We start from the raw sequence: 26,150 nt of genomic DNA on the forward strand, positions 1-26,150 counted from the left end.
AGGTACAACAGGACATTGCAGGCCTAAAACCATCTAAAAACATTCATTTTTGACAACAGTATATGTACATATATATATATGTATGTGCATATTTCTACTTGTAAGGTGAATGCATACAGGGTTAAAAATAATGTTAGAAGTGGTTAGGGTAAAGGGGGGCTAAGGTTAGAGAGGGGTTATATTACAAGGGTGATTAATGCTAATTAGATTAACAGCTCAAGAGTGGTTAAAGTTGTGGTATAAAGGCTCTTTACATTTATTGAATTTAGGATTAGAGTTGGGTTAAATTCAGTATTGGGGTACATGAGTTTTTTTTTAAGAGGAGTTAAACACAGAATTAAGGTAAAGGGTTTATTGCTATGTTTAGGCTTTAAGTGTTGGAGTATAAAGGTTCATTTGCAAAGTACTCACCCTCTTATTTCTTCTGTAGTCCAGTCAGCCTCCAATGATTGCTATTAGAGCTGCAGGAGCTGTTATACAGTGTGCATCACTCAGTTCTGTCCTATGATACACTCAGTGCGGCCCCTGCTCCTCCTGCACAGCATTTCCTGTGTGAGAGGCTGTTAGTGGGCAGATGGGAAGTGATCCCTTCCTATTCCTGTCCAGCCTTACACACAGACACTGGAGGAGCTGGGACAGCATTGAGGTTTACACCCTCTATAACTGTTCCTGCACCTCTACTATCAAGCACAGGAGACTGAGTGGACTACATAGAACACTAACCAAGGCTCCTGGTACTAATTTTCCCCACTAGCGTTTTTAAGCTCAAAAAGGCACATTACAAGTGCAGAACACAGGCATCCACTAGTGGTCAGGTGAATATAGGTTGGTGTTTACTCTGCCTAATGGGCAATACATCCCTGGAAATCCACCCAGGCTGTCCAATTTTTAATATACATTTTTTTGTTAAATCCATTGTGACTGTTTGTGAGTTTTAGGGGAGGGCAAATATATATATTTGGGTATTTCATAATTAGACATTGAGCACAGTTTTCTTTAAAGGGCTACTCCAACCGAAAAACAGTGTTTTAATAAAAGTAACCCTTTCTATCTCTCCTAGTCAGTTGAGTTGATTAGGCTGATCCTCCTCTGCTGCTGTCATATCCCCTAGCTGCTGGGGCTGGGCTAAAAAGGGTGAAGGGGCTGAAGCTAAGACATGAGTGGCACAGAGGGAAGAGGATCCTATAGCAAACCCACCAAAATTGTATATCTTGTGTGTGCGCGTTCTTTAATCTGCAATTTGTAAATATTTAGGTCTTTACAGCAGCACCACTGCTATTAAATTCATGTTCTTGGTGTGCCCCCAATTCTCTATTCTCTATTAGCATTATAAAAGATCCAGTAGTCAAAATGCTGACTTTTTCTCAGATCATCTTCAGTATAGACTCTACTCCAAGGCAATATATCACTAAGGATTTATACAAATAATAATTTATTTCTTGACATTACAATTTACAGGCAGGGCATTCCCTCCAATGGCCATTGGAGTAACTAAATGACCTCCATTTGTTTAAATATACATAGGGATTTAGGAGAGAGCGCAGGTAACGTTTTCTTTGGTTTTTACCGTATGTATTGGGGCTGATGTGTAATGTGGTCTTGCTGCCGCCCAGGAGTGATGGGAGTGAGCGCAGGACTTATCTTTTTGTATTTGTATTACAATTTATAGATCTAGTGTGAAATAACATATCTCTAATATTTGTAAGTATGAACATCATTGGCGCATCATGGGAAATGTATCTTATGAAGACCCTCTTGGGCAGAGTTATCCACTATTGCAATATATACAGCAGGGATACCTTACTCCCATATCTCTGCAATATATATAACCTCCCCATGGCTTTGACTTTCTGCCCTCCGTGTTTTTATAGATGATTTACTTTTGCAAAGCAGGTAAGGTTCCGTGCTGGGTAAACGTGTATCTTTTCTTGCTCCATTTCAGTATATGTATTTACCCCTTAGAGAATGCAGATTGAGTGTATTAATCAGAAGTAGAGATCGCTTGATGTGCGCAGAGGTACTCAGATATCTAAATTCAATTATTTTTTATGTTAATAGGAACTGGGCCTTTGTTCTTGGAGAGCTGAAAATCTCACTCTTGACGAAAGAGCAGACTTTATAACATCATTCCCAATTACACACTCTATCACTGTCTCTGCCATAGGCAGGTTTTGCCTGTAATAATAATTTGTTTCCAGTCCTGTGTGTTTAGGATAGCTAAATCCTATTTTAATGAAGGATGCCTCCTTCACAGGACTCCTTGGGGTTTAGAATAATTACAAAAGCTCACTTTTTAATCAGAGAAGTGTTCTATGCAGTTTAGCATCTTCACAAACTATAGTTCTAGCCAAAGTGCCAGAATTCCCATTGTTCTCATTGTTATGCTCTAATAGGTTAGTGGGCAGTAGGACAAATGTGAGAGAGAAGATTTGTCTTTCATTTAATGGAGGATCAGTTGTGCACATGACAATCTAACAGTAGAACGCATTAATACATTTTATAATGACATCTCATATATACGTAAAATATAATATAAAAATATTGTGTAATGTTAAAGGAACACTCTAAGAACTGAAACAACGTTAGCTTAATGGAGTGGTTTTGGTGTTCAGATCATGCCCCTGTAGTCTCACTGATTAATTCTCTGCCATTTAGGAGTTAACCCCTTTATTGTGGAAACTATGCATACAAAATGTCCATGGTATGTTCCTATACCTTGTATACACGATTTGTACAATTGCAAGATATATTAAATTTAATGCATATGAATTTCATTTGCAATTGTAGTGCTCTGGGGTCCCAGACAGCAGAACAGGTGCTGCCTTATAATGCCAGCAGCTGCACAGACTGATGGGGAAATCTATGGATCTCTCTGCCCAGCTCTGTGCTGCTCACTGTGCAGGCCTGCACCTCTCCCTGGACACAGGTCACCACTGATGTTCCCTCCCTGTCAGAGACTGGAAGGAAGCATTTAGAGGGGTCTTAACCAAACTGGAGGTGCAGACTTGCAACGTAGCCCACCAGATAACCACAGAGGCTCATTAGAGAGAAGGTAGAAAAGGTCACTATTGCATAAAGGTGGGTGGACACACTAGCACTTAACTATGAGTTCTCTCTATGAGACTCCTGTGACATGACTGTGTGAGGTGTCAGGATGGGCATGGAAATTTACCGCTGGTAGCATCGCCTGGCACTGGATTCAAGGTAAATATAACATCTTTTACAAGTTTCATGAGGAGAGACCTAAGAGTAATGCCCTATAGGCATTGTAAATGAGAAAACGTATAGGTTTGCATAAGGATTGGAGTAACCCTTTCATAAAATTATTGCAGAAGTTAAAAATCATCGACTCTGCCAGGCATCACCTTAGACTTCAAGAATGTAAGCAAGTAGTGGGAAAACACAATGCTTTCCAGTATTTACTTTAACCTCCAGAGAGACATTGTCCAAGGTCTGCTTGGCATTCAGTAAAAAAGAGGCTGAACGTTTACATAATGTAAAGAAAAAAGTTACAGAACTCGTATCCACATTTGTATTGAAATCCAGATGTAAAATCCCGTACACAGAAGCCTAGTAAGGCTTCCTAATTCCGATGGCTGTGTTGCAGGATAGATAGATGGACAGACTAACAAACAACCCGATTATATTAACAGATAAGAGAGACAGATATATAATCTGATTAGATAGGTAAATAGATAGACAGATAATCCGGTTATATAGATAGATAAGAAAGACAGATAGATCTGGAAGTTAATGGTTTTACTTTAGTTATCTCAGGGTAAATGCTAGTTTTGCACTAATTATAGAGGTATAAGATCCCTGAGGAAATCAGGAAGTCAGCATGAACATTTGCGCTGTGCAGGATTGTAATTGCTGTGATCTCCCTATCCTATTTTGTTCTCTGCGTTGATAGACTTGAGAGTCATTGAAGCATGTTAAGTCTCAATTATTTCATTTGGGCAATAGATAATGCTATTCCCTCCGGTTACAGATAATATCTCTAAATAATTAATAATGTTGCTCCTGGATTTATATTTGAATAAAGCAATAGGTTTGTGTTTTATGTTCAGTTTTTACACATACATCTTCTCAGCTTGGTCCTATTGCAATATGAGTTGGTTTAAAGGACATATCTCAATGAAGTGATCTGGGTGAAGTGTCCCTATCCTTTTAACCATACAAGGTAAAACATTGCAGTTTTTTTTTTTGTTTTTGTTTTTTTGAAATTGCAATGCTTACATTACATTAAGTCCACCTCAAGTGGCTGTCAGGAAGACAGTCACTAGAAGTGCTTCTGTGACACTGAGTCACATGATGCAGAAGCCCACTGGAAGGCATTGAATACACATATTGGGGTGGCTCGCTCGCAGTACATGTGCATCAGGCCCTTAGTGAGTACTATAATGAGTATTGGATCCGACCATCGTGAAAGAGGTCTTGCCTCTTCAATGACATTGCTGGACCTGAGAAGCACAGAGAGAGCCTCAGTTCTGGAAAAAAGGTAAGTAAAACTTGCTGAAGAGGGACACTAAAGCATTAGGAATACAGGTTTGCATTCCGAATACTATAGTGTGTTCTTTTAGGCACCTTGTTTATTACGTAAACGGTCCAGGGGAGCTGCTAATTCCATTCTAAACCATGCAATGCCACCAAGTTTACTGAAATGTCTGTCACCGGACTTTACTATAGAACCTGCAAATACACCATTTACTCTTCACAGTTTAAGTGTTGAATTCCAAAAATGCTTAATGACAAGAGGTACAGGAGTGTATTTATTCCATGTAATAATTGCAGGATTAAGTATTTTCAGATTTGGGGTTAGTTGGGATTTAGGACTAAGAGGGCTTTAGGAGTGACTTCATTGTAGATACTGTGTCTATGATTCCTATAGATCTCAGCCAGGCAAAACGGAATTGCAGTGGTAGACTTGCACTTGATAATTCAGTGCAACTTAAAACTTGCCAGGTTACGGGCCCTGGTTTTCATCAAACCAATCTAAAATTGTTTGAGAAATAAGTGAGGGACCATGCCGATAGACTTACAGTAAGCTGTAGTGGTTATGGTGCTTACAGTTTCCTATTGAATTAGTTAATCATGGATCTGCCATGACATTTCACCCATCCAAGAAAACATGGCCAATCTGGCAACTCCAATTTTTTGTAAAGCAAGTGGTTGTTGCCTCGCATTTGTGCCATTTAGCATATTAAAATTACTTGTATCAATTTCCACTTTCTTATTTTTTTCAGTAGCAACTAAACATGTACATTTAGTTTTTCTTGGCTGATTGAAATCTTGCCTATTTTTTTTTTTGTGTGAATGACTTTTAGTTCAGGACCTCATTTATTTGACAGTTTGGCTCGTCTGAATATCATCCATAGAAAAATACAGTGTACTGCAAAATACGTGCATAATATACATTTTTATGTCGACTCAAGTGATCTGTGGATAAAATCAACATTTGCAGGGTTATTCAGTAAAGTCTGAATGGCCCTGTACTCAACGGGGAAAAACCATCCAGTACTGTACCATTCTGACTGAAAAATGTGATCTGGATTTATTTCAATTAAATATTGGAGGTGGACAGCACCCCACTGCTATTAAATAAGAAAAATGTGGTCAGTGTATGGGGACTACTTACTAAATGGGGGGACCTAGTGTTCCCCTCAATACGCATGTGTGGGGGTTGTCACTATATAACCGTGGGAGGGTCTGAATGTTCCATCCTGACCCACGCCTATGCGCAATGGTGGGGGCTCTAATTATAATATATACAATATAATTATAGGTTTGTGCTAAATTGAACGTACCTACCCCACCACACACTAATAACTAGTTAAAACCAATACATGAAAATAAAAAAATATACTGACTTTAAAAAGTGTCTCTCTCAGTCGCTAAAAAAGGCAAAATAAAATCCATTATAACCCGACACAACTATTGAAAAATAAAAATAAAAACACCCAACTCGCCCAAAAAAAATGATCAAAAATATCAAGAACTTTTTTTTGGCACCTTGAGTGGAACTCCGTATCGGGAATCAAACAAACATGCTCGTCCATTGCATGAGTTGTTTGTTCGGTGTCACGTTCACATGGAGCTTCCGAGTTATGGAAATGGGGCTAACCGCCGATCAAACTAAAGTCAGACAAATTACAATCTGGCAAAAAAGAAAGCACAAGTCTACTGAAATCAAAGTGGAGTAAGAAAAGGTTGTCTTGTATACCGCAGTGAAACCAGAGACTGTTCCATGATTGTTCAATCACTAAGTGGTACATGATGGATAGTAAGAGTTGCAAAATAAATGGTCCAATCAAGCAAACAGCGTGTAAATCAGGAAGATGAGCTGCATAATGAGCCTCTTGTCATATGAGGTTGTAGATCAACTATCATGATGTGAGCGGCTATCAGTACATGACACAGCCAGTGTTTTTTACATTAATACAGTGCTCGTGTCTAGTTATTTTGGAGAATATTTCTTAGTGAGAATCATTTTTATAATGCAATCAACGGGTGCTAGGGTTCAGCGATTAGAAGAAAGGATGTAAGTAGAATAAAGAGGAGGCGTTCATTAAAAATCAAACAGGTTGTGATGAGATGATACTTTATTTAATTATGTATTAAATTAAGAAAAAAGGTGTGTGATTACTGCTACTAAAAATGCAATGTTTGTGTGCTTAGGAAGCAAACGTGTTTGTAGTAAAAATGGTAATCCTAATTATAATTATATTCACTCCTTTACGGGGCATCAAAGTGTAAGTAAGTAATTTATTAACTGATATTACAGCAAATTCATTGTATATTTTTCTACCTTCAAAGTTACGCTGCTGTTCGTTTTCTGTGTCATACAAGAAGGAACAGACAAGTATGTACCATCCTACATGCTTTAAAGGGATAGTCCCAGTACCATAATCACTTCAGTTTATTGCAGTGGCTTTGGCGCTAGGAACCCCAGGTTCTTGACAAACAACTTTCAGCCATCCTACCTTCTGAATTTAGGACACTATAATGAATACATATAACTCCCCCCTTATCCATCCTCCTTTCTCTGGCTGTGAGAGCCTATGTTGATTTGGAAATGAAAAAAACGCATGCAGCAATTAGGCATAACTAAAACATCATGTACCTCAGCCCTTTGAGCCTGCATTGCAAGGACATCACGAGGAAGCAACTACAGAAAAGCCCCCTCCCCACGTTCTCCTGTTAGAACATCAGGTACTGCAGGCAGTGTTGCATTTATATGCATGGAGCAGCAACGAGCTAGTCCACTCCTCGCAATACACAGAGCTTTCTGTTCAAGCACATTGATGGCCAACAGGATATGACATCATGATATATCTTGGCAGCCAACACTGTTCATGACAAAGCCTGTAGACCTAGTGCTGATCTGAACTCATCTGTGCAACTTAAAAAAATACTTAGACTGATTCCTTGACTTTAGGTTTCATAAGCATGTAAAACAAGAGAAAATGCAAAATAGTGTAATACTGTTACATATGAATCTTGTGTATACAAATTATATTCATAAAATCCAAAGATGACGAATAAATGAATATACAATTTATTTAACACATATTAAAAAGAAATTATATTAAAAACTGGTGTATATATTGCATATAGGGATGGGTACTACTGCCTCTTGCTAGAGATTGGTGGTGAGCATATGCGGTATAGAGTGCTGCCACTCACAAGCGCTTTGACCTTCAGATGATCAACTATAGTCTAAGTATTTGTTTGCGCTCCACTTTTAAATGTATATTTATCTTGGTGTGTGTTAGCGGCTTTTCCCCTTGGGTGTAGACACTAAAGTGCGTGGCGGAATATTAATATTTGCTCACTATTAAGTGTTTCTTAAAAGGATTACCACTATTACTTCAGAAGGTCTTTTACCCACTTTTTGGACTTTTGAATGCTATCTTTTTAGCGCTTTTATTGCTTTTGAAATTATTAGGTTCATCTGTGCAACTGATTGTTGATATCTGAAATTAAGGCAAGGGGGTTATTGGAACTGTGCAGTGAGTGTGTCTGCATGAGTTAGGGAATGTCTTTCTGTATGGTTTAGTCAGTGTGTCTGCACTAGTCAGTGTGTCTGCACGTGTCAGTGTTTGTGCTTGGGTCAGTGTGTGTGCATTGGTCCGTTTGTGTGTCTGTATGGTACTGTCACTGTGTGTGTGCATGGGTCAGTACATGTATGTCTGCGTGGTCAGTGCTTGTATGTCGGCATGGGTCATTGAGTGTCTGAGGGTGTTTGCATGGGCTGACTGTGTGCATGCATGTGCATGGGTCAGCACAAAGGTTAAATATTTAATTAAATTAAAAAAACAATACTTTTAAATTGTAAGAGTGTTATGCATGTGTGTGTGTATCTGTATTCATAGCTGAAAGTCTTTTATAGACTGAAACATTGATGTAATGTAACTGTATTCACAATAAATATTTCAAGTTGGCTGAAATAATCAGTGAGAGCTCTCCTTTGTAATCATAATATATTTATATTATGTATATACTTGATTACATTATCACCAGCAATTGGCTCCATGTTGTGCCATCACAGTTCTAGGGGCACAACATACAAAATGTCTGCCAGAACCCAATTTTTCTGGACCGTACTGAGACACAATATAAATTCCTGGAAAGCTCATCACTGAGTGTCCTCACTGTCCAATAAGTGTCCTAATTGGAGAAACTGCACTCGAGTTACATCATGTTAAAATTTTACTGGGTTGAAACTATTTTCCGAGCCGGGCCAAGAGTTCCAGGCATTATGCATCTAAGTCCCAGACTCACAAAAGGTTATCTCCCTGTCACACGCTCAATATATAAAACTAGTCCAAGGAAAACCACAGAGCTCCTCAAGTCTGGCTGGGAAGCATAGTAAGTAACCGGGCCTTCTATATCCCTCCCTGTGGTGACAATAGTCCCTTTAAGGGGCTCTTGGGACCACGTCCATTGACTGTGGGCAGGAGGCTGGCCATCAAGCCTGTCCAAAAGTCTGTGGCATAGGAGCTTATGTCACAGTAATAAACACAAAGGGGAATTTAACATAATTTGCACAGTACATAACATGGAAAGCTAAAGACAGTTTTCTCTTGTATCCACTTAAAGGCAAAATATTTCGCCCCTTTTCTAATTGCTACATTGAACATGAAAGAGGGATATGAACAAACAAAAGAGTGTAATTTCCTTGACATTAATATATACAATTGCAAACAGCAGGGTGTGAAATTGTAGCTGTTACCATGAAATATGCTAAGTGTATGTGTAATGGTATGGATGGAGGGTACTTTGTACTTTTGATAATAGTTGTAATGGATACTTTGTTCTTAGGGAACAAGAAGTGTTTCTACTATTGTGCTCTATGCTTTGTAAATAGCGTAAAAAGGGAAAAACAGTGGATACTATTTAATATAAGATAATTTACCTTGATTGCCATAGTGAGCAAAAAGAGTATGACAGGTAAGTAGACAGTTTGATAACAGAAAAAAAACTCAAAGAGAAATGATGGCCAATATACAAGTTTATTTTAAATTATTGTCTCTTATGTAACATTTAGAAATGTATACGTTTTCATACTTTGAAAAATATGATAACTCTAAAAAAAAAACTTGGTTTCACAGATTGTTTACTAAGACTGGTATACTTTGTACTTTGTCCAGGAGTGATGGGAGTGAGCGCAGGACTTGTTCTTTTGTATTTGTATTCACTTTTTGTATCATACAGCTATGTTATAATGCTGCCGCCCATCCCATGTGTTCCCTATTAAGGGTTAATAAGTATAGGGGTGTATATAAAAAATACCCCTCTCTGTCTCATTAGAGATATCTTTGCCAGAAGCTCAAGGAAGCAAGGTGAAAGGTCAATGTAGGACCCACCTGAGGGGGTTTGCCTTGACGTGGCAGGCGGGCATTCCCTCCAAGGGCCATTGGAGTAACTAAATGACCTCCATTTGTTTAAATATACATAGGGATTTGGGAGAGAGAGCAGGTAACTTTCTCTTTGGTTTTTACTGTATGTATTGGGGCTGATGTGTACTGTGGTCGTTGCTGCCGCCCAGGAGTGATGGGAGTGAGGGTAGGACTTGTTCTTTTGTATTTGTAAGACTTTGATACTTGTCTCCTGTTCAGGAGTGGTCTGTACAAACTATCCATTGAGTTGGTCATAGATACAACTCATGTAGAATAATCTGTCCGGCAAAATAGCTTCTTAGAACCTGCTACAAACCGATTCCGTAATTACTCTTACAATTCTTGCTAGAACACACAGTATTTCAAGTATATCCTTAGAGGGCACAGGGAATACACTCCTTGGAACATCAATTATGTCTAATACTTACTGCTCAAAAATTCACATAGAGTTTTAACTCTTATAAAAAATTATGAAAATGTTTGCTTAATGAATTACAGTAATTTCTGCAAAGTTTGTTTATTTCCTGCAAATTATTCTGATTACATTAGTAATATTTGTTAGCACTTTCAATGGTTTTGAGATATTTTTAAATGTTTGAAGGTTTTTCTGCTACTTTTTTTTTTTCTTTTTATCAGAAATTTCAAAAGCCAGAAAAAATTGTAGTCATGGATGATAATATACATACTCAAGAACCACCATTTTTAGAAATGTACAATAGACATTGATTATGAGAACCGGGGGAATCCAACTGTTTCAACAAATGAACCACCTAAGGGTCACATATTACAGTAACATTACATAACTATTATAGTATTAATAGCGATGGTTGGAACCTTAAGAGTAGATTTAATATTGTTGGATAAAGTTCCAAATTATTTAAAATGTTTGGATAAAGTTTTAAAAATAATTTTTTACAACATATCAAAATCTGAAAAAAATATATATATAAAAAACTAAATATTAACAAACAATAAAAATCTTATTATTACCAAATTAAAATATTTTTCACAACATTAAAACATTTTAATATAAAATCATTGGAAAAGCATATTTAACAATATTAAAATATGGCTCTAATTGCATATACTGAAAAAGCTTAGGTAGCATTGGGGGTTTAAAACATAGGCTCATATCAAATTCAGAAGAACATGCACTTATCTAATTTTATTAAAGCATTTTTCTTAATAAATGCCTAAATCAGACATTGTGGATATCAAACCTGCAAATATGGAAGACCTGACTGAAGTGATTACAGCTGCCGAATTCCATCCTTATCATTGCAACTTGTTTGTGTACAGCAGCAGCAAAGGATCTTTGCGACTTTGTGATATGCGAGCCTCTGCCCTCTGTGATAAGCACTGCAAACGTAAGTTTGGTACTTTCATTTAATATTCTTCATCAGAAAAAAAAGTGCGTTTTAACCCCTTAAGGACACATGACATGTGTGACATGTCATGATTCCCTTTTATTCCAGAAGTTTGGTCCTTAAGGGGTTAAAGGTCGGTACCTGTGTATTGATTGCTATAGCTCACTCCACCCTTAGAGATCACTGTAGCTTTAGGAATACATATCTGTATTCCTAACGCTACAGCCCTGGTGTGCCTCCTCATAGAGGGGAACATAGGCGCATGCGCATGTATTCAATGATTCTCGATGGCCAACCAGCTCTACGCATGCGCGGATGTTACAATATGAAAGTCAGGAAATACGATTCCAAGCTCTCATATGCACGCTTCCAAGCCTTCTAATTAGTTTACTTGGGTTTTGTGGGGTTGGGTGAGGTTGGACGGGGTGGTGTGGGGGGTCAGGACCTTAAGTTGAAGTTATTCAGGTGCATACAGCATTGTTCAGGATCTAGGCATTACCCAGTTGTGTCAAGGTTTTTTTTTTTTTCTTTATTAAAAACACCTTAGACATAACTGGGTAACCGCTAAATACCGGACTGGTAGGCGTGCCTTGAGGACCAATTTGGAAACCACTGGGCTAAAGTGTCCATTTAAGTGTATCTACTTTCGTAAATGTCTTTTCTGTATAATTTTGGTTTCTTTTCCTGTTAGAGAGATTCTTTTTATGATCAATTTCACTCAATCCTAAACGTTTTCTTACAAACGTGTTAATTCAAGAGTGAAGCGTTCAATTCAGTCCCTCTCAAGGCAGCATTATAAATTATCATGGCCAACAGCTGCCTACAAATAATACAACTACAAACTAGCATCAAAAATTACAATGTGTTCGAGCACTAGCCGTTAATCCTTTGGAGCTATTGCACATTATCTTTTCTACCTATGAGCCATATTGTGATTAAGATATCTATTTCTTTAAGCATCACATCAATTGCATGTTCATGTTATATTATTAATTTCATGTATGTGAAATTTGGTATATTTACCATTGTTTAAATGTTTTTATTGCAGCGTTTTAAATGATACCTTAACAGCACTGGCTGTATAGGGGTCGCAGCTGCGATCGGGCCCGTCACTACAGGGGGCCCGGCCACCCTGCGGACCCCTGCAACCGAATACCAGCTGCCATGTTTTGCGAAACCCCGGCCCGCGCGGCAAACCGCTGGGGCTGCTGTTCAAGGGGTCCATCGGGTGGTCCATGCTGTTAGGGCAACCCAATGGAGATGGATTTTTGAGGGGGCCCGGTGTCTGTTTGTATGTATATGTGTGTGTGTGTATGTGTGTGTCTGTCTGTATCTGTGTGTGTGTCTGTCTCTATGTGTGCCTATCTGTTTGTATGTATGTGTCTTTGTACGTATGTGTGTCTTGTGTGTCTGTGTGTATGTCTGTCTGTATGTATGTGTCTTTGTCTGTGTGTGTGTATGTCTGTATGTATGTGTCTGGCTGTATGTATGTGTCTGGCTGTATGTATGTGTCTGGCTGTATGTATGTGTCTTTGTATGTATGTGTGTCTTGTGTATGTGTGTGTGTGTGTGTGTCTGTGTGTATGTATGTGTCTTCGTGTATCTGTCTGTCTGTGCCTATGTGTGTGTCTCTGTGTATGTATGTGTCTGTATGTATATGTGTGTGTCAGGGGGGAACTAAGGGGGGGTTGAGCAAAGGAGGGAAGGGGGTGGGGCATGGATCAGTTTTTCACCGGGGCCCCATGTATTGTGTGTATGCCACTGCCTAACAGTAAATCTCAGTTGCTTCAAATGTGTTATTACATTATATGGCTAGAACATTCAAACAGGAAAAGTTAAAAGTCAAAAAGGAACTTTATTAGAAAGTCCTACTTTTTCTGGAAAAAAATTAAAACTATGTTGTAGTGAGCTCTCATCAAACCAGGAAGTAACTCAGCCAATCGTGTTCACTTTACCCTAAGCAGTACATTTTAGGCACATCATCGGCCTCTAGGAATTGTAGCTCAAATGTCATCTTTCTATTGTAGAAAATGAGTAGTTGAATACAGCTGTCATATGACATCAGGTATAACAGTATTTCTGAAGAAAAATTGGAAAATCTAAACATTGAGAGGGAGGGGTTGATTGAGGAAGAGGTTTATAACCTAGCAGTTCACCAAGCGTGTTGCAGCCTAGAGTGTTCCTTTAAACTGGATTTGGGTTTCATAGACTGTAAGCTCGTTTGAGCAGGGCTCTTATCTTCCTATTATTCCTGTGTCACTGTGTAATTGTCTCATTTATTGTAAATGTCCCCCCCCCCCCCCCTTTCACAATATTGGAAAGCGCTGCGGAATTAGTTGGCGCTATATAAATACCAATAATAATAATAATATGTCTAGCTGACTGCCTCAATGAATATTTTTGTTCGGTATTTACAGCTGAAAATGAAGGAAAGGGACCTCTGTTAAAAAAAAGGATAAATGAGTAATTTATTACACGTGAGTTTACAGAGGAAGAGGTTCTATTTCAACTGTCAAAAGTAAAGACAAATAAGTCAATGGGACCTGATGGAATACACCCAAAGCTATTAAAAGAGCTTAGTGGTGTACTAGCAAAACCATTAACAGATTTATTTAACCAATCATTGTTAACAGGAGTAATCCCAGAAGATTGGAAGTTAGCGAATGTTGTGCCCATTCACAAGAAAGGTAATAGGGAGGAGTCGGGCAACTATAGGCCAGTAAGCCTTACTTCAGTAGTGGGGAAAGTGATGGAAACCATGTTAAAGGATAGGATTGTTGAACATCTAAAAACACATGGATTTCAAGATCAGAGACAACATGGGTTTACTTCAGGGAGATCATGCCAAACTAATCTTATTGATTTTTTTTGATTGGGTAACTAAAATTATAGATCGGGGTGGTGCAGTAGACATTGCTTACCTAGATTTCAGTAAGGCTTTTGACACTGTTGCACATAGAAGGCTTATCAATAAACTACAATCTTTGAGTTTGGATTCCAATATTGTTGAATGGGTAAGGCAGTGGCTGAGTGACAGGCAACAGAGGGTTGTAGTCAATGGAGTATATTCGAAGCTTGGGCTTGTCACCAGTGGGGTACCTCAGGGATCTGTACTTGGACCCATTCTCTTTAATATTTTTATTAGTGATATTGCAGAAGGTCTTGATGGTAAGGTGTGTCTTTTTGCGGATGATACTAAGATATGTAACAGGGTTGATGTTCCAGGAGGGATAAGCCAAATGGCAAATGATTTAGGTAAACTAGAAAAATGGTCAGAGTTGTGGCAACTGACATTTAATGTGGATAAGTGCAAGATAATGCATCTTGGACGTAAAAACCCAAGGGCAGAGTACAGAATATTTGATAGAGTCCTAACCTCAACATCTGAGGAAAGGGATTTAGGGGTGATTATTTCTGAGGACTTAAAGGTAGGCAGACAATGTAATAGAGCAGCAGGAAATGCTAGCAGAATGCTTGGTTGTATACACAGTACACAGTACTGGAGACCATATCTTCAGAAGGATATTGATACCTTAGAGAGAGTTCAAAGAAGGGCTACTAAACTGGTTCATGGATTGCAGGATAAAACTTACCAGGAAAGGTTAAAGGATCTTAACATGTATAGCTTGGAGGAAAGACGAGACAGGGGGGATATGATAGAAACATTTAAATACATAAAGGGAATCAACACAGTAAAGGAGGAGACTATATTTAAAAGAAGAAAAACTACCACAACCAGAGGACATAGTCTAAAATTAGAAGGACAAAGGTTTAAAAATAATATCAGGAAGTATTACTTTACTGAGAGGGTAGTGGATGCATGGAATAGCCTTCCAGCTGAAGTGGTAGAGGTTAACACAGTAAAGGAGTTTAAGCATGCGTGGGATAAGCATAAGGCTATCCTAACTATAAGATAATGTCAGGGACTAATGAAAGTATTTAGAAAACTGGGCAGACTAGATGGGCCGAATGGTTCTTATCTGCCGTCACATTCTATGTTTCTATGTTGCTATGTTGCTATGTAGCAATGCATTTTCCACACAGAGGATTTTCTTATTTTAGAACTGTGTTTTCTTTGTGTCATTATTTGCTAATTAGATAGCATTAATTAGCTCTCCTTGCCTTTCCCGTTATTGTATTAAATGCATCTTCTTACTATCAGCTAACATTGTAGTTAACTCTAGGGTTTGTTCTCCGAAACCTGGATTCAGGCCCTGACTGGCCATCGGGCATACCGGGCAAATGCCCGGTGGGCCGCGATGGCCGTGGGACCAAGGCCGGCAGGGGAGATCACAGGATCTCCCCTGCCAGCCCCTGCAGGGCCAGCGCTACCCGAGCGCCGGCCCTGCTGTGTGTCTCCATGGGCCGGTGGGGAGATCAAAGATCTCCCTCACCTGCCCAGAGACACTGACAGGCGGCCGCCGGCAGGAGAGGGAGTGAGGTAGGAAGGCAGGCGAGAGGACCGGCGGAGCTCTAGCCAGCAGCTCCGCCGGGTCCTCTCGCGAGGTCTGAGCGTTGCCGCGGTTACCGCGGCAACGCTCAGATCTCGCGAGAGTGAACTATAGCCTTCAGGCTAAAGTTCACTCTCACCACTGGACCACCAGGGAAGGAAGCTGCACGGCACCCCCCCCCACCCCCAGGCAGAACGGATCCCCCTCTCCCCACAGGCAGAACAGACCCCCCCCTCCTTCCAGGCTAAAAGGTAAGAAGGGAGGAGGGGGGGTATACATTTTTTTTTTTTTTTTATTAATAAAAAATATATATTTAAATGTAAATAAAATATACATTCACACACACAGCACACACAGCACCCAGACACACACACAGCACCCAAACACACACAGCACCCTCAGACACACACACAGTACCCTCAGACACACACAGCACCCAAACACACACAGCGCACTCAAACACACACAGCGCACTCAGACACACACAGCGCCCTCAGACACACACAGCGCCCTCAGACACACACAGCACCCAAACACACACAGCACCCCCAGACACACACACACGGCACCCCCAGACACACACAGCACCCCCAGACACACACAGCACCCTCAGACACACACACAGCACCCTCAGACACACACACAGCACCCTCAGACACACACACAGCACCCTCAGACACACACAGCACCCTCGCTCACACATATACAGCACACTCCCACACACATATATATATATATATATATATATATATGAGCTCTTTCTAATTTTCTTTGTCTCACTGAGGGTTGTTTTATTTATATATATATATATATATATATATATATATATATATATATATATATATATATATATAAAATAACCCTCAGTGAGTGAACAGACTAAGAAAATTAGAAACCTAGAATGTGACGGCACATAAAAACACCCTCACACACAGCACCCCTGTTACATACACACACACTGCGCCCCTCACGCATACAATATGTCCAAATATATATATACACACACTAAAGCACCCCTCACACTGCACCACTACACACATTACGCTCCAGATACACGCTAGATCCCTTACCCTATATGCACTCTTAATCCTCTACACACACACACACACACACAAAATCTCCTATACACACTCTGGGTCCTTTACACAGTAGATCTCCTACACACACACTACATTCCTTGTCAGCAAACACATACAACATTCTCTAAACACACCCTCTCTACAACCCCTACACACACTACGTCACCTATACACACACACTTCAACCCGTATACACACACTCGCTACATCCCCTATAACACTATGCTCCCCTAGCCACACATATTACACCACAAACACAAATGAAATTGACCTATTTACACAATACCACACCACACTCTACACACACGCAGGCTCCAAACACATGCACCATACACTTTCGTGGCCCTTTTGTCCACTGGTATCCCACTTGTGGAGACACCAGAGACAATTTAAAAGCAAACACAGCGCAAGCATGTTATTAAATTTGCTTGCGCTGCGCAGAACAAATTCAGGGCCTTTTTCTAATGCCAGAGCTCTTCAGTGGGGCTCTGCGCATTGAACTAACATGCTCACTTTGAGAGGGGGCGTGCTTGTCATTAGTGATGACAAAACACACCCTCTCTGGCCCCGCCCCCTTCTTAGGGGGCCGCTCTGATTGAAAAATGCCCGGGCCTAATTTTTTTCCCAGTCCGGCCCTGCCTGGATTGTAAACCAAATTACAACATTTTGAAAAAAAAATATTTATATTTATATACATTTTTGTTTAATCACATTAAGGTGGGACTTTGGCCAGTTTGATTTTGCCAGTTATTTCTTGTAGAGGATTGGAGGAGGACAGAATGTTTTCCTCTTTTTGCTCAGCCATTTTAAATCCTAAATTTAGATTTGTACCTCTTCCCTATGGAGTTAATGAGTGTTGTATTGATTGTCTATTGATGTGACGCGTCTAGCGCTTGCAAAATAAGTAATTGGATTTCATTGCAAATGCTTTCTGATTCCCGCTGAAGCTGAAACAAACCTACTGACCATGCTGATATTTCTAGAACTCGTATGGGAATTATTTTCATCATCATTAACCCCTTAAGGACACATGACATGTGTGACATGTCATGATTCCCTTTTATTGCAGAAGTTTGGTCCTTAAGGGGTTAAACAGAACTCTTTCATTAGAATTCGGAGCACTCGTTATTGAGATATCAAATTTTTACAGGGCTCTGCACAGATCTATCAGGAAGCCTGTATGTATACACCTACAAAGAAACTCTACTGATCACCTAAAGGGAAAATGTTATTTACAATTTATATACTTCCATATTATGCTATGTTAAAAAGCTGTGTTTAACCCATTCCCTTCAAACTCTGATTCTGTTTGACACGCAAAACAATACTCAGTAAATACACCACACTTACCCACCTCTCCACTCCAGCACCACACTTCGCATGTGGAAGGTCAAAGGTTTCTGAAAAGGTAACATCAGGGTTCCAAAATGCAGTGCTGATGAATTACAGTTGAGGAGGATGAAGGGAGGGCTCTGTGCACACTACAGGGATTATGCACATGCTGTAATAGCAGCCTGCATTGTGCTATGTAATACAGATGCCTAGTTGTAACCAGACAACCAGACAAATTACTTATCATAATTGTGTCTTATACAGACAATATTTTTAATGCAGTCACAAAATATGCCAATAACATAGCAGAAACAGAAGATCATGCACATGTAAGTAATTTTTAACTGATTAAAATTCCAGCAGCAAGTGATGTTGTGGTGCAACATTAAGGAAGGTTGAATATGTTGAATTAAAATATCAACCACCGGGTTAGAAATTAACCTCTAAAGAGGACTTACCTGTATGCCTTATATATTTTCTTGTCACCCTTATATGACACATGTAATATGGGTTAGAAAAGCAACCTATAGTACTGCGTGACCAGGTATTCGGTTTACAACCTTTCCTTAAAAGACTAATAAATAAATCCCAAATTAATTGTTTTGTAAATTTGCATGACTATTGACCTATAATCATATTCCCGCTAGACTGCAGTCCCCAAAACAAACACCAGAGACATAACTTGTGTGGATAGGGCAACAGTCACAACTAGCATGCCAGCATTTATTCCAAGAATCTGACAGCCTTTCTCCATGAGTCCTTAGCAGCCCGAACTATTGCTGTCTAGGGTGGGTGAGTGGGCAGGAAGGTAAGTCAGGATCCTTCAACTGCTGACTGGTAAGTCCCCACCCTCATCCTTGTCTTTGATTCTCTCAACTTGCAACATTGTATAACCCCCAAATCCAGCCCATAATTTATAGGCATTACTCATGCTCCCCTTTCCCCAGGTATCCAGGGGGATCCTTTATGCTGTTCATCTATCCCGGAACAGCAATCTGTACTTGAAATTGCGGTTTCAGTTTTGTACTCACTACTCATTTCATGTTTCAGAAAAAAATATGCTTTTTTATTTATGCAAAATGCGTAGTAGTGCAGAACTGCAATGGGGACTTTAGAGTGGCTAGCTGAGTAAGACGAGACAGTGTTTAAGACATTCATAATACTTGAGGCTTTCTACTGGTGTCAAGGAGCCAAATCTGCAAAGCTCACTGCAGATGTTCCAAGATGGAACTCTGGTCATACTGATGATAACTTGCAGGGTTATAGGATTTTACACGTTCTGATTGCAGCAGCCTCTTGTTGTCAATATTTTACACAGTTAATGTGAATAGGACTGTTGATACCCAGGTGTGTGAGCTCTGTGAACAAGAGGCCTTAACAACAACAACAAAAAAAGAAGAATTTATGCTTCCGTGTCTGTAGACCTTCACTGCAGAATGTAATTATTATTACCAGATCTCTTTAAAAATATGATAACCCGCTGCCATGGAAATCTGTAAGTGTGAAGATCTCTAAATGACTATAGATTTTTCCTCATGTAGTACAGATCCTAATCACGTATACAAATCTGCAGTAACAACATGTCCCTGACAACTTGCTAATTAATATCGACCTTTTGAAACGCACTACGCATGACATGCTTTGCCAATAGTCTTTGGATTGCTATTTTGCATTGAATTGTTACTTAAAGTACATCTGTGTGTTGATTTCATTTTCTAGGCAATTTTCCCAACATTAAACTCTTTGAGTGCCAGTCCATCTTATGTAGGTAACACGCCAACACTTGCTGGAGGCATATTGAGTCATTTTCTGGGAATCAGTGTGGACAACTGCATTGTAGTAATAAACAGATACCATACTAATTTAAAATGTATGAAAAATAGATTTGTTATTTTGGTAATTGTGTCATATTCTACAAGTTAAACAAAATTAGCAAAACTCTTTTTTTTTTTTTTTTTAAATGTTACCCAAATGTGACAATGACAATACCCACTCTCTAATATTACAGTTGATATAGGTCCTAGTCATAGGACAATATAGATCAGACAATATATCAGTCTCCCATGTTCGTGGCCTTACATTGTGAGTAAGATAATACAGTTGAGATGGAATATTGTTCCTTTGAAATACTTTTGACTCATCAGCACTATGGTAAATAAATTAAATGCACTATATGTTATTCAAAATAAACCTTTGCCACTAACTAAAAAAGGAACGTGTGTTTGGCTGGATCATGAAAAATATCAGTCATTAAAAAAGTATTATATCCTGTTAAAACCTGGATAGAAACATAGAATGTGACGGCAGATAAGAACCATTCGGCCCATCTAGTCTGCCCAAACTTTTCTGAATACTTTCATTAGTCCCTGGCCTTATCTTACAGCTAAGATAGCCTTATGCCTACCCCACGCATGCTTAAACTCCTTTGCTGTGTTAACCTCTACCACTTTAGCTGGAAGGCTATTCCATGCATCCACTACCCTCTCAGTAAATGAATACTTCCTGATATTATTTTTAAACATTTTCCCCTCGAATGTAAGACTGTGTCCTCTACTGGTGGTAGTTATTCTTCTTTTACATATAGTCTCCTCCTTTATTGATGGCTTGTCTGTCAATCTGCATTAATGCAGGTTAAAAAAAAATAATAATTCCTCGATATAGTTTCGTAAACCAAAAGCACCCATTTTACTTTTTCTTCTCCCTTTTGCTAGCTTGTCCAACTGTTTGCCTTATTACTGAGAAACTGAGCCAAGGTACTCCTGACATCATAACCATTACAGCGGGAGTAGCCATTGGAGTAACCCTTTAATACCGTTCTAAATATGATCCCTACATATAGCGCTAGCTAGAGGCCACTGACACAGTCCCATTGAAGGATACCATGGCTGATTGATACACTAACAGGATATGGATTTTTAGATGGCAAGCTAAAAAAACTGACAATGATTTTAAAGGAAGGAGGATTTCTGGAAAGTAATTTGTGTATTATTGGATAATGTGTAAAACTGTTGGGTATAGATATATATATATATATATATTGGATTTTATAAAAATAAAGTTAATTTATGCAAATCCACGGCAAATCTACAGCAGATGATCTAGCTACAGCGATATCCACCCACAGCAGTCTATAAATGGCACGGCACAGATGTAAATCAGGCTGATTCTCGATGGAACCAAATAACAAGCTAAAATGGCGCAATGTATTTCAAGTGACTAAAAATTGTATATACTAAATAATAGCAGCACCTTATAAGTGTAAAAGCTCATAAAACACTAGGATACAAATGGTTCAAACATAAAGTGCGCTGTGCCTTTAAATAACTGTGCGTTCACAAATCTGTGCAAAACACAACACTCATAAAAAGTGCTAAAGTGTCAAATGTGCTAAATACCCAATATTGTGACATATATCATATATACCATCAATTATACAATTTATTTAAAGTGCAAAGAAGAAAAATTATTCTGTTTTTAAGAATAATCCTATTTTAAAAATAAGTGCTAGTTTGTGAATCAGTGTAGTTACTTAGGTATACAAACCCAAATTTGATAAAAATAACTTGATTAAACATGGAGCAGGTAAAGAGACTGCTCAGGCTATCCTCGCTTTCTCACTGTTACACAGTGTCTCCAGGAAATGAACTGCTTACAGATTCCAATGGGGAAAAACGATCGGGCGGCCGTCAAGTATAAAATAAATTTTATTGGTAAAACATTCCGCAGACTTTTGCAGGTTAGATTTGAGATCGCTCAGACTTCCATTCAAACAAATAGTTAAACATCCGGACACCGGTATCTCTGGATATCATAAAACTTGTCCTTCAGTCTTTCGAGCGTCCAATCTCCCTCACGTCCTGCGTGCTAGCGTGATAAATCAATCAATTATCACGCTAGCACGCAGGACGTGAGGGAGATTGGACGCTCGAAAGACTGAAGGACAAGTTTTATGATATCCAGAGATACCGGTGTCCGGATGTTTAACTATTTGTTTGAATGGAAGTCTGAGCGATCTCAAATCTAACCTGCAAAAGTCTGCGGAATGTTTTACCAATAAAATTTATTTTATACTTGACGGCCGCCCAATCGTTTTTTCCCCATTGGAATCTGTAAGCAGTTCATTTCCTGGAGACACTGTGTAACAGTGAGAAAGCGAGGATAGCCTGAGCAGTCTCTTTACCTGCTCCATGTTTAATCAAGTTATTTTTATCAAATTTGGGTTTGTATACCTAAGTAACTACACTGATTCACAAACTAGCACTTATTTTTAAAATAGGATTATTCTTAAAAACAGAATAATTTTTCTTCTTTGCACTTTAAATAAATTGTATAATTGATGGTATATATGATATATGTCACAATATTGGGTATTTAGCACATTTGACACTTTAGCACTTTTTATGAGTGTTGTGTTTTGCACAGATTTGTGAACGCACAGTTATTTAAAGGCACAGCGCACTTTATGTTTGAACCATTTGATTCTCGATGGAGAGGCAAGGAGTTACAAGTTGTTACAGGGACTGTGTTACCTAAACTGGGTTTACAATGCAAATGTAGAACAAAAATATCAAGTCGGAATATTGTGATTTAAAAATTCCAAAATCTGAAAATATTTAATATGTACTTAAAGCTGAATTTTAGTGTACAAAAAATTGCTAAATTATTTATACAAGTAAGGTGTCATTTTATTTGATTAGGTATTATGAGTAGTTGAACGTCTTCCTACCTCTGACAAGAACTAACAGATCAAAATGATAAAGATTCGCTGTCAGACCTCTTAAGGAACTTTCATACGTACTGGGGCAGCATGCTTTATAGTATATATATATATATACAACAGTAGAAAAGTATGGAACCAAAGGTCCCTAGTTGATCAGAAATCCCTAACTTTAATAATCCTAATAGTATAGACGATAAAATAGACAGGAAATATGGACTAATGCCTCTAGTCTGACTGGCCCATTAGCCTCACTTTATGATTTGGAATTTTTCCTCAATTTTTCCTTTTTTTCTTTGAAACATCATAGACTTTACATATGTCACATCCTTAATAAAGCTAGTATATTATAGACCCATTAGGACTTAATACTCTTTGGATGGTAATACCATCAGAACAGTACTAGACCCATTTAGAGGAGGCTTTGAACAGAGCATCTATGCTGCTCTCGAAAATATGGGAGACTGTAAGGGATTGATCTTCAGGTCACTAAGGTAACCGGATCATGACAAATCCCTCTCCCCCTTCTCTTCTCGGTATGCAGAACTCTTCTACGCAGGCGCCGTCCTATTCAGTGGGCCGGCTATTAAGATTGACAGTATCGTCACTTAGTGACGTATTCCACCACCCCCATTCCAGCTGACGGTTTCCCCACGTGGGCTTCACTCCACCTATTAACACGCCCCCTGGTCACATGGTCCGGGAAGGACACCAGTCAGGGCATAATGATATTTCCTGAACCAATCAGCGAACGGGAAAGTGACGAAGCTTACACACGTGGGCCACACAGCTGATAACTATGATTGTTACAACGTGTATAAAAAGGAACAAGGTTACACTGCAGTACATTACTCTTGACGACGGCGTGTTAGCACGCCGAAACGCGCGTCGAGTTTCATTTTATTTAATTTTGGTTGCACAATTAGGTAGCACGTTATGGATTGGATTTGATTTATTTTTTGCTACTTAGACAAGCAGGGAGCAGGGTAATAGGTAGGCACTCGTGACGGTCACAGTGCCGAGGTACTCAGTCATAGGATCCTCTCTTAGCGAGTGGACCCTTAGGGGATTAGGTTTTGGAGGGAGGTGTGCAAATACCTCTGGTTTAGAGGGTCCTCTTTTCAGTTCTCCCCTATTTACCTACTGGTCTCTCTACCTAACTCTATCTCCTTACAGTCTTTGTATGTTACCTAATCTTTAGGCTCACACATACTTTTCTGTTAAGGGAATAGCAGGGTCTATGTGTATCCAGTCACATTCACCCTTTCTACCCTGGTCTCCTTTTTCCTGTCTATTTTATCGTCTATACTATTAGGATTATTAAAGTTAGGGATTTCTGATCAACTCTTCCACTAGGGACCTTTGGTTCCATACTTTTCTACTATTTAATTTGTGGGTTATTCCCCGTTGGGAAGAGTTACTGGGGAGTTTCTTCTAAACACCGACCTATGGGTTAAATTTAAGGCTCTTAGGTCAATGTTTTTTCCTATTTCTATATATACATACAACAGCCTACGATGCAAGAAATAAAAGCATCTGGCGAGAGCTGTAAGAACTATCATACAAGAAAGGTCATAGTAAAGAGAAAACACACACATTACTTCCTTGCAGACGATTTACCTAATCTATGTATATGCTACTGAAGAAATAGAGCAGGTTCAGACACATATTTACATTAACTGATATAGGGTGAAGAGTAAACAAAAGAAGATACATCTAAAAGGTACCATACATTGGAAATAAGGTTTAGAACCATAATGCTGTTACAGGGCTAATATTACATCTGTGTCATTAAATTACATATAGCAAGTTTCCAGTATCTTAAACAGCCCCTATCCCAGCAATACATTCAGAGCAGGATTAACCATAAGGCAACCATAGGTGGCCATTTAGGGCCCAGAGGTTAGACAGTGGACCCAGAACCATGAATTTACTTGGCCTTATTAACCATCTCTATATAAAGAATGAAGGAAGGGCCCCAAACGTGAACCTGTCGAGGGCCCTGTGAGATCTGAATCCTTCTCTGAATACAGTGTTCTGGAGTAATATTTTATGAATTGCCATTTGTTTAGAAATATGAATTCAACTTATAAAGTTAAGTACCGGTAGTTTATTGCTAGAGAAATCCATACATGAAGTAAAATTGCACTAAATTACACATTTATTTGAAGCGAAGCAGAATTAGTATAAATCAATACCATTGCATTGTTTGATTTTGACTTTTCGTTGTTTGTGTCTGTTCTCAGTTTATGAGGAACCAGAAGACCCAAGCAACAGATCGTTTTTTTCTGAAATAATCTCTTCAGTTTCGGATGTCAAATTTAGCCACAGTGGACGTTATATGCTCACACGGGATTACCTCACCGTCAAAGTTTGGGATCTCAACATGGAAACCAAACCCATTGAAACGTACCAGGTAAACTACGGTTCCTGTTCCACTGTAATTTTATGCAATCAAGTGCGTACTAGCCATGTTTGCAAAAGGATTAAATCTATTGGAATTTCATCAGTGGTTAATATATTCTTGCACATCTTATAAAATTTTAAATATTGACCCAATATAAAAGATAAATAAAGTTTATGAATTATATTAATTTTGTATTGATGATATAAGGAAATGTTTATTAATTTAAAATTTCTTTATGATTTTTTTTTCTATACAGGTCCATGACTACCTTAGAAGCAAGCTGTGTTCACTGTATGAGAATGACTGTATCTTTGACAAGTTTGAATGTGCATGGAATGGTTCTGACAGGTATATTACTTTATTTTTTTTAATTATTTATTTTGGGCAGTTGCACAACACTGCAGACAAGACAATGATGTTTGCATAGTTATACATTGAAGGTTGTTGTATAAAAAGAACAGAGACATAGACATTTTCAACACGTTTGTAGGCACAATCATTTTTATGGTTAATGAACAAAACATAGAAGAGAACAAAAGGATAAAAGGGAAGAGCAAGGGAACTCTGTTGCTATATTGGGGTGTATAAGCCCCATCCTGTGATCATGTTTTGCAGCTATCTTTTTAACTGAGCCATGTGTCATTGTGGAATGAAAAGGAAGTCTTGTGTACTATGGATTTTTTTGTTTGTTTGTTTGTTTAATTCTTTATTTTTGTCGTGCATGAGATTACAGGTAACAAACAAACTCACTGTGCCACAACAGCAGTAGTAATCATGAGTAATACAAGAAATAGCATTGCATGTGATAATAAATCAACACAAGCTAAACATGTTTAAAGAGATTTTGATAACTTGTACAGGCTTAAGATTGGGGAAACAATACTAAAATGATCAG

At 38.7% G+C, this 26,150-nt stretch overlaps 1 protein-coding gene across 3 annotated transcripts in view; it reads left to right on the plus strand.

Annotated features, from left to right (window-relative positions):
- Window positions 1-26,150, plus strand: part of PPP2R2C (protein phosphatase 2 regulatory subunit Bgamma) — a 128,208-nt gene that overhangs the window by 96,401 nt on the left and 5,657 nt on the right. For all 3 annotated transcript variants that reach the window (XM_063457767.1, XM_063457764.1, XM_063457766.1), the window contains 3 exons: window positions 11,105-11,269; window positions 25,095-25,264; window positions 25,512-25,603. In XM_063457767.1, coding sequence (XP_063313837.1) covers window positions 11,105-11,269; window positions 25,095-25,264; window positions 25,512-25,603 — 427 coding nt within the window. The remainder of the gene's footprint in view (window positions 1-11,104; window positions 11,270-25,094; window positions 25,265-25,511; window positions 25,604-26,150) is intronic.

This window comes from Pelobates fuscus, chromosome 6 (genome assembly GCF_036172605.1).
Source record: "Pelobates fuscus isolate aPelFus1 chromosome 6, aPelFus1.pri, whole genome shotgun sequence".
NCBI lineage: Eukaryota > Metazoa > Chordata > Amphibia > Anura > Pelobatidae > Pelobates > Pelobates fuscus.